Source organism: Elephantulus edwardii, unplaced genomic scaffold (genome assembly GCF_000299155.1).
Source record: "Elephantulus edwardii isolate Elephantulus edwardi_28Jun2011 unplaced genomic scaffold, EleEdw1.0 scaffold00223, whole genome shotgun sequence".
NCBI classification, from domain to species: Eukaryota; Metazoa; Chordata; class Mammalia; order Macroscelidea; family Macroscelididae; genus Elephantulus; species Elephantulus edwardii.
Genome location: NW_006399973.1, coordinates 1953437 through 1965721, shown reverse-complemented (window position 1 = coordinate 1965721; position 12285 = coordinate 1953437). Strand labels below are relative to the sequence as shown.

The following is a 12285-nucleotide window of genomic DNA, read 5'->3' as shown; positions in this document are numbered from 1 at the left end:
CAAATGACTTGATAGCACATAACAACAATACTAATAATATTTATATAGGGAGGTCCCAATTGTTGGGATAACATAGTTAAATGTCTTGGAAAAAGTAGAGGGTTAGCAAAAGAAGATCTTTAACAAGATGAGGTGGCACAGTGGCAGAGACTTTGAGGATGGTACAGGATAGGGCAAAGATTTGGCTTGTTTATAGGTTGGCTATGAATCCTAGTCAACTTGAAAGCACCTAACAAAAGCATAGTTGACCAGTGCCCTGTTGAACAAATTTGCTAATTGATAACAGTGCCCGTTAGAACATGATTCCAGACTGTTTCTTTGGTTTTGTGGTTTGTGTGTGCATTTTAGAATAAACACCTTTTATACGTGTGCTAAAATGAGAAGGAGGAGATTTATTTGCCTTTCTGCGGTGCTTTGATTTTCTTCAGATAGACTCCAGCTCCTTGCTGTCTAGTACGTCACACTTGCCATCTAGTGGGGTCACACTGGCCTGGCCTGGAAGCGATACACGCAAGAAGCATGCACTATTGGAACTGCTCCTTTAGAAGACTGCTGATTTTTGCATTCTTTTTCCTTTCATCATTTTTTCCCCTGAATTTTCTTGGATTGCTTTTAATCTAAAATCTTTCTCCTCAGGAGTCAGCTTGGCCCCCTTCTTGTGACCCAGGGACAGTGCATAGTGGGACTAATAGAACTGGTGGTACCGTGTGCTGTCAATGAGCACCATGCAAGTTCTTCACTAGGCGCTTGGTTCAGACCAGCTCATTATTGCAGGCATTGTAGACAATATCAATCATAGTTGTTTTGGAGGTACAGCATTCAGAGCCCCAGAAGTTCCCCACAGCCAGTCTTGCAGCACCGTACTTCTTGTTGCCTCCTTTCACATCAACTGTGTGTTTACAGGGGGGACAGTCTTAGTATTGGCAGCCAGGCGTCACAACTCATTTTTCCACTTCTTATGGTAGGGCTCTCTGTTGTTGTCATGGTCTTGAGGCACTTGTGCTAGTTCTCTCAGAAGATGCCAATTGCCCACGATGACTGGAAAGAGTTTTGGGCTGAGAATCTATCACACTAGGATTGTTGTTGTTATGTGCCATCGAGTCGCTTGCGACTCATAGCGACCCTATGTACAACAGCCCTAAACTCTGCTCTGTCCTGTGCCAATCTCACTGTCTCTGACACACTCATCTCGATTGTCCCAGTCACTGAATCAATCCACTTCCCAGAGGGCCTTCCCCTCCTGCGCCTGCTCTCCACTCTCCCAAGTATGATGTCCTTCTCCAAGGACTGGTCTCTCCTTACAACATGACCAAAATATGTCAGATGAAGCCTCAGATTCCTTGCCTCCAAGGAGCAGCCTGGCTTAACTCTCTGCAGGATGAGTCTGTTTTTCTTAGCAGTCCATGGTACATTCAATACTCTTCTCCAGCACCACAGCTCAAAGGCATCAATTCTCCTTCTGTCCTCCCTAGTCATTGTACAACTCTCTGACACATAACAAGTGATTGCAAAGACCATGGTCTCTATCAGACGCACCTTAGTCTTCAGAGATACAGTTGCTCTTCAGTACTTTGGAGAAGTCCCTAACAGCATACTTTCCCTTCACAATACTTATTTTAATTTCCTGGCTGCTGCTGCCAAGAGTGTTGATTGTGGAGCCAAGCAGACTAAAGCTAGGATTAGATGAACCAAACAATGAAATAATGTTAGGCAGGAAAGGATCTTATCTGTTAGTTCAATTGCTTCCTTTTCAGAGAGACAATGGAGGTTCAGAGAAGTGATTTACTGGGTGCTATTTACTGTTTATTACTATCTGGGCTATGTCATTATTGAAGACTCTAGGGTTAAATAATAGGAGAGCTCTCGTGACCTAGTTTGTAGAGTTGTACTGCTAACTGAAAGGTTATCCTTCACTGGTGGTTTTAATCCACCAGCAGTTCCCAGTGGGGTTAAAATGGGCAGTTTCTGCCCCTGGGTTTTATAGTCTTGGAAGCCCAATAGAATGCCACTTATGAATGGACAACTGCTCATTAGCATGGAAAAGTGAAAATTCAGAGAAGGACGGGCAGTCTCAGTAAAGATTTACAGCTTCAGACACGATGAAGGGTTGCTTTAAGTCTACACCAACTGGTTGGCAGTGGAATTGCACGCTGAACCTTGATGACATGGATTTTAACCATATTTTGCTATTGTTTGTCAATGCACTATTTATTAAGCTACTTAAGTATGCCCCCTCAAATTTCCATCTCTCCCAATTTGGTGTCTCAATTTCTTATATAGAATAAGGGTGATTGAGAGTACAAGGTTGTGGGACGGCTTTTAAAGGACTTTAAACAGCCTTCTGCCTGTGGATAACTTGTCAATAAACACGAATCATAGCACCGGGCTGGTGCAGTTAGTAGGAATGGTTACTTCCTGAAAGAATTTTCTGGACATCTACTTTTGGTGTTTTTTTGTTTTTTTTTTTGGAAATCTACTTTTGAAAAACTAGCCATTTAAAATTCCAGGGAGCACACGTCTAATCTGATGCTACAGGGGCCACCAGGAGTGGAAAACAAACCCACCAACAACTGAAGCTGGGATTTATACCAAAGTTTTAAATGGCTCATTTTTGAAATACGAAATATCTTTTTTGTCCCTTTTTTAAAAAGTTCCTTTTAGTGATTGTATCACTCTTTTTAAAGGTATTTAAACTTGAGCCGGGAGCTTTGATGGCCAAATAGCTAAGGAGTTGTGCTGTCAGCCCAAAGGCAGATGGTTCAAATCTGTTGGTCTGAGAGAGAAATATGAACAATCTCCTGTGTGTGATTTACCACCTCTGAAAATCCACTGGAGTCTCTGCTATGAGTCTTTTCTGACTGGATGGTATGCAACAACAAATCCAAGTCAGTACTTTTATACCCATTTTAAATTTTAGTACAAATAACACACAACACATCCACATACATTTAAGGCGTGTGGAACGAGCACAACTGAAGTATTTGTGGAGAACACAATCAATGGGTGGAGGTGAATGTCTCTAGAAGGAAGGTGGGACCTTTACTCAGGGCAGCTGACAGACAAAGACTTGAAACTTTCACATATCGAAGGCGAGAACTGTTGTACTTCCTACGTGGTAGTGTTGATAGAAAGAGAATTGATGCCTTTGAGCTTTGGTGCTGGAGAAGAGTGTTGAATATACCATGGATTGGTAGGAGAAAAAACAGGTTTGTCCTGGAGAAGGTGAAGTCGGAATGCTCCTTGGAGTCAAGGATTCTGAAGCTTTGTCTGACATACTTTGTGCATGTTGAAAGGAGGGACTGGTCGTTGGAAAGGGACATCATGCTTGGGAGAGTGGAGGGACGGCACAGGAGAGGAAGACCCTCAATGAGATGGATCGATTCTGTGATTAGAGTGGTGGGAAATAAGTGCGTTTGAGATGGCTAGGTAGGCATAGAAGAGCGTTTAGAGCTCTTGTACATAGGGTCGCTATGAGTCGCAAACTACTCGATGGCACATAACAACAGTGCACATCAAGTGTTGTCCCCAAACTCCTGTCTCACCCCCTGGAATGTCAAGCCAAGGCCTGAAGGTGACGAAAATGTACAGGCAACTGGAATTGTTTTCAAGTTTTGGTTTTTACACATCAACCCTTAAGAGAAAGGGCCTTTTTATATAGGTCATTTTGGGGGGGTGGGTGGTTGTGGCTCCTTTACAGTTTTATTTACACTCAACTTCTCTCAGGGCTGGTCCAGTGGCGTCCTTCACATCGCGTCTTTGTCTCACAGCTACCCCGCTCCCCTTTGTTTCCACCGCTCCTTCTAAAGAAGGGGTGGACACTGAACCTCTGGGAAGGAGAAATAAAGGTGAGGATGGCAAAGACTCCCCTCGCCACACAGGGAAGGCGAAAGCCCAAGGTGCTGAAAGCAACGACTCTCAGGTGGCAACTCCGGCCGCTCCACCGCCCCCCGCCTCCCGGCCCAGGAGCACGGGGGCGGAGAGCGACTCGGCAGACATCTCCGATTGGCTGAGGGAGCCAAGGCGCCGCGCTGCGATTGGGTTACGGGGCTGTCTGGCGCAAGCGAGTGCGAGGTGAGGAGGGGGTGGCTACAAGCTCCTCGAAGTCAGGGGGCGGGGGATGCGGCAGGGGCAACCGAAGGGCCGCACCCGGCCTCGCCCGGCCTCGCCGGTCCGGTCCGGTCGCGGAGGCAGTGGGCTGCGGGACCAGCGCGGAGCCGGTGGTAGGCGGGTCGCGAGCCGCGGGCGGGGGAGGAGAAGGAGGGGCGAGCCGGGTCGACACCTCCTTCGGCCCCTCCCCGTACTCCCTCCCGGAGGCGCTCTTCAACCGCGAGCGGCGAAGGGCTTGGAGCATTGGTTACATCCCCATCCTCTTCGTCCTCGGCCGCCGCTGCCTCCTCCGCCGGGGCACAGCGCGGTAGTCCACAAACGCGTGAGCCACCGAGGCAGGGAGCGGGAGGCCGAACGGAGACTCCGGCCATGGCCACCACCAGCACCACGGGCTCCACCCTGCTGCAGCCCCTGAGCAACGCCTTGCAGCTGCCCATAGACCAGGTATCCCCGTGCCGGCCCGCGCGCGCCCCCCCGCTAGCCCGGCTGCCCGGGCTCGGGCGGAGTCAGTGTGGGGGAGCCGCCCCCACGGCAGGCTGCTGCCTCGGCTCCGGGAGAAAAGGCATCTGGTGGCATCTAGTCCTCGCCGCCCTCCCCTGGGTCGCTGTGCCCATCTGCTCGGGAGCCCGGGGAAGGGGTGGGGGCGGGGGCTCGAGGCCAGGGAAACCCAAGTGCCACTCTGCTCTGCCAGCCCCTGCAAGGGAGGGGGCGATAAACCTGTTATTGTCTAATAACAACACCACTCTGTGACTCTTGGCTGCCTCTCCTCTGCCCTCCTCAGCGTGCCCACCCAGCCCCCCATCTCTATCCCAGTTAGTCCCTCTGTTCCGAGGCGGGGGTGGGCATGTGCAGTGTTACATGCTATAGACACGTTGGGAGGGTTATTTATATAGACGTGCGTATGTGCATGCTTGGTCCGTGCACTCTGCAACAGCAGCTCTCGTCGAATTTGCGCCTGTGCATGCACCCAGTTGCTGAACGTGTGTCCTGAAGCAGCTTCCTTTGCATATGGGCATGAGTATAGATAGGATGTTCAAAAGACTGTGCTTTGTAAAAGCTTGAATGTTTGTGGCCGCCACTGCATATTGTCACTGAATGTAACTCAACGGAAAAGCATTTAAGGTTGTCGTGAGGTCTAAAGAGCCTGACGTTGAACTCTTGGCACATGGGAATGTACGGATGTGAAAGAGGGCGGCATTATCAGTATCGGCATTATCAGTATTGTGCTTTTGGGACAGTATTGTTAAAGTGTGGTTTAGGATAAAGAAGGAACAGTAATAGGGTAAGGCAGAGGTTATGAAGAAAGTAATGGTGAGTTAATAATGCAAGGATTTCTAGCACTGAAAGTTTTAACTTTGTAAATAGACGGTACCCTTACCTTCATTTCCTCCCTTTTCTCTCTTCCCCTCTCTAAAAAGCCATATGACACTGTAGGTGGAAGGATTGTCTTTACATGAGACTAATTTAAGTTTGATTGTACAGAAAGCCCAACTGTTGCAGAAAACAAAACAGTATATTAAGAAGGAGAAAACAGCATTATTTTTATTTAGAAAAGAAAATATTTTGTGTTAGAGCATTATAGGGCATTCCTTGAGTATAGTTAGATAATTGCTCTGGCCCCAAGTTAGAGGTAACTAACTTTGGAAAACTTTGTTTAAAATTATTTCAGGTGTTCTTGATCTGGAAAAGTGTTGAGACTTTACAAGGGATATGGGTACACTATCTTTATCTTGAGTTGTTTCGGTAACTGACGAAACCAGGAGTGTAATTCCCTGTATTCTGTTCTTTTGGGGCCATACTGCTTCTCAGCAGCAAGATGGAAAGAACTCCTAATAGAATACTAACTGCTTTTTTTGCTTTACTCCTTTTGAAAATAGGCTGAAGTATGACCCAGGATGATTCTAGATTCTGTTCAGAGTACCTTACTATGTGTCAGTGATAGTTTTGGTCAATAGTAAAATCCCTATTTCCCCTATAGGTATTGAAAAACAGTTATAATACATACCATGCTAATTAAGTACTAGCAGTGAAATTAACCATATATTATACATTCTTCTGTGTTTACTAATAAACTGGGATTTTTGTCTTTTCAGCCCTGTGGTGGCTTCTCACTGATTTCCAAACTGAAATGCAGACCTTTTATTTCTTACACCCCTGACTTAAGTAGGTTGCTGCCTCTCTAATTATATTCAGGGTAGGTATCTGTTTAAGAATTTTATTGCTGATAAGGAGTAAGGGAAATAGGCCTGTATCTTTTAATTTCCTATAGGGAGACACATCTTCTTTTCTCTTTTGTTTTCTTTTATTTTTGCCTTAACCCTAACCCTCCCATCTATGATGAAATTATATTCTTTACTATGCTAATGCCTTTTTTATGTAATGCTTACAACTTTTAAAGTGATTCATTATTAATAAACTCAAGCATTTAGAAATCTAGAGGACAGTCTTTAGTACTGATATAGCAGGGGAATCTAGGGAAGGACTGTCGGGACTTTTTTGACTTTATTACATAAAGGTTTTAATTTTGTACTTTGGACAACCTTCATTCCCTTGGGATTGCTGTGCTGTGAAACTGCTTTAGTTTTTCTTCTCTGAGCAAGTCTTGAGAATAGCACATAGCTTTTGCTTTTTAAAATGTTTATACAATTCTTTGACTTGTTGCTGTTGAGAATGTAACCAGTGTTACCAATTCAGCTATTTCTCCATGTACAGTTTAGTGACATTGATTACATTCTTCAAGCTGGGCAAGCATTCCCACCTTCTTTTCTGTTCAGATTCTGATCTAATCTTTCAGGTTTCTGTTGTTAATTTGATCCCTGATAAATAGGTCTTATAAGAGCACAGTGTTCTTTTTTAGTAGTTAAGGTAAACTCTTTTTTGTTGTTGTTATGTGCCTTGAGTCACTTGCGACTCATAGCAACCCTATGTACAACAGCCCTAAACTCTGCTCTCCTCTACATCCATCCATCTCACTGTCTCCCATGCCTATTACCCCAGTCACTGAATCAATCCACCTCATAGATGGCCTTCCCCTCCTGCGCTGTCCCTCTACCCTCCCAAGAATGATGTCCCTCTCTAAGGACTGGTCTCTCCTTACAACATGTCCAAAGTGTGTCAGACGAAGCCTCAGAATCCTTGCCTCCAAGGAGCCATCCGGTTTAACCCTCTTCAGGATGAATCTGTTTGTTTTCTTAGCAGTCCATGGTACCCTCAATACTCTTCTCCAGCACCACAGCTCAAAGGCATCAATTCTCCTTCTATCCTCCCTAGTTATTGTCCAACTTTCTGACATAGAACAAGTGATTGCAAAGACCATGGCCTGTATAAAAAGCACCTTAGTCTCCAGGGAGACACCATTGCTCTTCAGTACTTTGGAGAGGTCCCTAACAGCAGACTTTCCCATCGCAGTCCTGGCCCAGTGGCAAAAAGCTGCATTGCAATCCCAGAGGTATGCGGTTTGAATCCACCAGATGTTTCTGCTGGAGAAGGAGGGGCAATCTCCTCCTATACCATTCAGATCTGATTTGACAGTACACAACTCTTGTTTAGTCTAGATTTAATCTTAGTTGGATCCATAATCAACATCCATGGTAGCAGCAGTCAAGAATCAGATATGTTGCAGTGGGAAAATCTGCTGCCACAGACCTCCCCAAAGTGCTAAAGAACAAAGGTGTTGATTTAATCCAAGCTATGTTATTTTTAGTTGCTTTCTGTGCATCTGAAAGTTGAACAGTGAATAGAGTGACAGAAGAATAATCAATGCTTTTGAATTGTGATGTAAGAAGATAATACTGAATACACCATGGATTGCCAAAAGAGTAAACAAGTCAGCTTTGGAGGAAATGTAACCAGGGTACTCCATAGAGGCAAAGATGGTGAAACTTGATCTCACATACTTCGACCAGTCCTTAGAAAAAGACATGCTGGAAAGGGGGCAGGATTGGAGAAAGAAAATTTCAACATGATAGATTGACACAGTAACTGGAAGTATGGCTGGAGCATATCAAATAATGAGGATGGTGTTGGAGATTTGACTTGATGACACCTAATAATAGTAATAATACTGTTTAGGTTTTTTAAAATTTTTTTATTTTAATGAAAGTCTACAGAGACTTAGGGTTTCCAGTCATTCATTGTTGCACTTCTCCCTGCCCTCCCCTACCCCCCCAGTTCTCTCTTCTTTTTGAAAAGTAAAAGAATTCTTAAATTGTTATACAATCCCTCCCCCTGAGTCCACTCCACTTCATTCTGGATTCCTGTCATGACAGTAATACCTAATCATATATCCCTTTTAAACAGTTCTCTCCCTCATCTGTTTCAATGCAGTATACATTATTCCTCTCCCCCTTTTCTATCGTCCCTCAACCCTGATGTCAGTACCGTTTTACAACAGTGGCACTATGCAATATTTGTCCTTTTGTGACTGAGATATTTCACTCAGCATAATGTCCTCCAGGGTCACCCATTTTGTATATTTCATTAGTTCCTTGTTTTTCAGTGCAGCATAGTATTCCATTGTGTGAATATACCAGAGCTGCTCTGTCCATTCCTTTGTTGATGGGCACTTGCGTTGTTTCCAGCTCTTTGCGATTGTGAACAAAGTAGCAATAAACATGGGTGTGCATATATCTGCTTGTATGGTTGTTATGGTTTCTTTAGGGTAAATTCCAAGTAGTGGAATTGCTGGCTCAAATGGTATTTCTGTTTGCAGCTTTTAGAGAAAGCGCCATACAGCCTTCCATAGTGGTTGCACCATTTTACAGTCCCACCAAAAGCGAATAATACCATTTCGTTTTAAGAAGATCTCACGGTATACATTGTTTTCCCTTGTAAAATTTTTTATTAGGATTTCACTGAAAGCTTACACAGCACAATGGTTTTCCAGTCAGCCGTTCATATACATTTTGTTTTATGACACATCCCACTTGCCCTGAAGTTACAGAGGACATCAATAGAAGTGAGTGAATATTAAAACTAGTGCTGAGCAACCAGTAACTGTTTGCCAGTGAGGATGACAGTATGGTAGATAGCATGATAGGATAAACACTTATAAACTAGAATGATAGGGAAAAGGGGAGTATGATAGTGTGATAGGATAAACGGCTTAACGATCTTCACTAAGCACTTCATTTTATTAAACTACTCCTACTTAATGAATGGAAATCTAAGTTCTCTAGACTTTAGTGAAAATTAGAAGAAAAAAGTTTAAAAAACCCCCCAAACCCTACTCCTACATGCCTTCAATAGACGGAGGCCATCAAAAGATGTGACTGGTAGAACTACAGCTCTCAGAATTCTTTCATTAACTATTGTTTGCCAATGAGGATAATATGAAGATCCTGTGCCTTTGAAAGGATTAAAGGATTTCCACCCAAGGTCCTTCCAGAACCTGAGCTTGGTTCTCACCTGACACTGCCCCCTGAGCTCTGGGATGGACCTGTGTTCAGATCTCACCCCCAGGATCTACACTCATGCCATTGGAGAGGTTAGTCATGATGAGTGGTGACACAGCAAACAGTCCTTGCTGTTTTCAACCAACCACAATTGGAGACAAGCTTCCACAAATGCCAAGAAAGCTACTGTGGGTGCCACCATCTTGGGCAAGAGGGTCATGGTATATTTTTAAGACAAAGATTTTCTCTGGGCAGCCGTTGGAGGACTTTACACACCCACCATGGCTTTGGAAAATCTACACGCCAAGAGCATTAAAAATTAGGTTCTGCATTTTCTACCTTTTATTCAGGATTCCTTTGTGGAATCTTTGATCAAAATGTTCAGTTAATGGTAACTAGACGCCATCTTGTCCTATGGACTGCCCTGTTGGATAGAACCCACTTGATGTGCCTTGAATGGCTGCTTGCAAGCTTTTACGACTTCAGATACTAAACAATGAAATAGGGTAGAAGAAGCATTAAACACAAGTTGTTACTGTGTACCATTGAGTCAGAACTGACCCCCATGCTGACCCTCCAGTATGTTCTGAGAAGCAGTCAATCACATGGGAGGAGATTATCCCCCTTTATCCAGAGAAGCAGCTGTTGGATTCAAACTGAGTGCCTTCAGAGTTGCAGTGCAGCTTCTTGCCACTGGAGGGTTCCATGAAACTTTGACCTTAAACCTCTGAACTAAGGAACCAAATTTTGTGAGATGTTAAGTTGTACATAAACAGCTTTAGCAGCTATTGGTTTTTTGTTTTATGTACCATCAAATCGGCTCCGACTGGCACAGGAGATTGTCCCTCCTTTTCCAGTGGAGCGTCTGGTAGATTTGAACCATGCAGCTACTGGTTTTTGAGGGTAGGATGTATTGTTGTAGCTATCCCAAGATTTTTGCCAATTTAACTCTTTACAGGCCTACAGCATATTTTAGCATTTACAGTAATTGGTGTGTGACCTTACCCTGAATACGATGTTCCTTTGTTAACTCCTCCCTTTCTCCTTTTTGTTGTTGCTGGGTGCAGTCAGGTTACCGTGACTCATGGCAACACTATGATCTGAATCTTGCCCTCTCCTGCACCATCCTGACCGTCTCGGATGTGCTCCAGCCCATTGTTACAGTCACTGTGGCAATACATCTTGTTAAGAATCTTCCTCCGTTTCTCTGAGCCTCCACCTTTCTCAGTATGATACCTTTTCCAAGGGGTGGTTGAAGTATGCGAGATGAAGTTTCATCATCTTGTCTCTCAGGGGCACCCCTGTTTGCACATCCTCTGAGACAGACTTGCTTTTTCTTTTGCTAGTCTATAGGATATTTAAAACTCTTGTCCAACATCCCAATTAGAAGACATCAATAATTCTTCTGTCACTCTTCATTGTTTAACTTTAAGATGCAAAGGAAGCAAATGAATAATGCCTTAGTTTGGACTAGGTGCACCTTAGTTGTTAAACTGGCATCCTTGCTCTTTAGCACTTTGGGGAGGTCCATGGCAGCAGATTTTCCCAGTGTAACACATCTTAATTTATTGACTACTCTTCCTTTGGATGCTGATTGTGGATCCAAGTAAAATGAAATTGTTAACACCTTTGGTCTTTTCTTCACCTATTATGATGTTACCTATTATTGTGAGGCATTTTGTTTTCTTAATGTTGAGATGTAATCCTTACCAAAGACTGTATAGTCTTTGATCTTCTGCAGTGTTTCAAGTCCTCTTCTCTCTCCGCAAGGAAAGGTGTGTTGTCTGCATAACACAGCTTGTTGATGAGTCTTCCTCCAGTCCTTATGGCGCTTTCTTTTTTATAAACCCACCTTCTCAAGTGGTTTGCTCAGAATGCAGACTGAATAGGTATGGAGAAAGGATACAGTCCTGACATGCAACTTTCCTGATTTTAAACCATGCTGTATTCCCTTGTTCTTTCAGACCACAGGTTCCTGATCTTTGCATAGGTTTCACATAAACACAAGTTAGTGTTCTAGGATCCTTTTTTTTCCACCTCTGGAAACTTTGGTCTTTGTATGTTTGCCCTTTCTTGAGGCATGTTGTTTAGGAAGTGGATGCCACTCCTGCTTCCAAACCTAGAAGGTTCCTCCAAAATATAACAGCTGACTTTTAAATAAAGTCCCTTCCCAGAGTTTTTATTGACTCTAAACAAGAGGCTTACATAAAAAAATAAATTAAAAACCCCAATATAATATGTTAAGAGCCCTCCAGTCTCCTGCAATCCAGTAGCAACAATACCTACAGCAGCTCTGAACCTTTCCCTGTTCTGAGTCAGGCTCAGTAATTCTGCCACATCAACTCCCATTACCCAAGTTACTGTATCAATCCATCTCATCCCGAGTCTTCCTTTCCTGCACTATCCCACCACCCTTCTGAGCATGATGTCCTTCCACAGAGATTAGTCTCTCCTGGCCATGTGCCAAAGTGTGTGAGACAGGGCGTCAAAATCCTAACCTTAAGGAGAAACTTGGTTTCACCCTCACCAAGACAGACCTATTTGTTTTCTATGGTATGTTCAAGATTCTTCTCCAGCACCACAACTCGAAGGCATCTGCTGCATCATAGTGAGGTCATAAAATTGTTTTTTCACTGTGATTGACTTCTTTTTGTATATCTTTATGCTGTATGTACTCAAGCATGTATCAAAACTTCATTCTCCTACCTTTTTTTGGTTGATTCTTTTCTGCTGATGGACATTTAGGCTGTTTTGACTTTTGGACTATTATGCGTGGTTCTGCAGT

The 12285-nt window shown here is 43.9% G+C and overlaps 1 protein-coding gene and 1 pseudogene across 1 annotated transcript in view; one reads left to right on the top strand and one right to left on the bottom strand.

Moving 5' to 3' along the window:
- Positions 1-458: 458 nt before the first annotated feature.
- On the bottom strand, positions 459-3996 carry LOC102867104 (annotated as a pseudogene).
- A 456-nt stretch (positions 3997-4452) lies between these two features.
- The window catches only part of MBOAT2 (membrane bound O-acyltransferase domain containing 2), a 105506-nt gene continuing 97673 nt past the window's right edge, over positions 4453-12285 (top strand). The window contains exon 1 of the mRNA XM_006898196.1: positions 4453-4551. Within this exon, the coding sequence (XP_006898258.1) occupies positions 4477-4551 (75 nt within the window). The 5' untranslated portion in view covers positions 4453-4476. The remainder of the gene's footprint in view (positions 4552-12285) is intronic.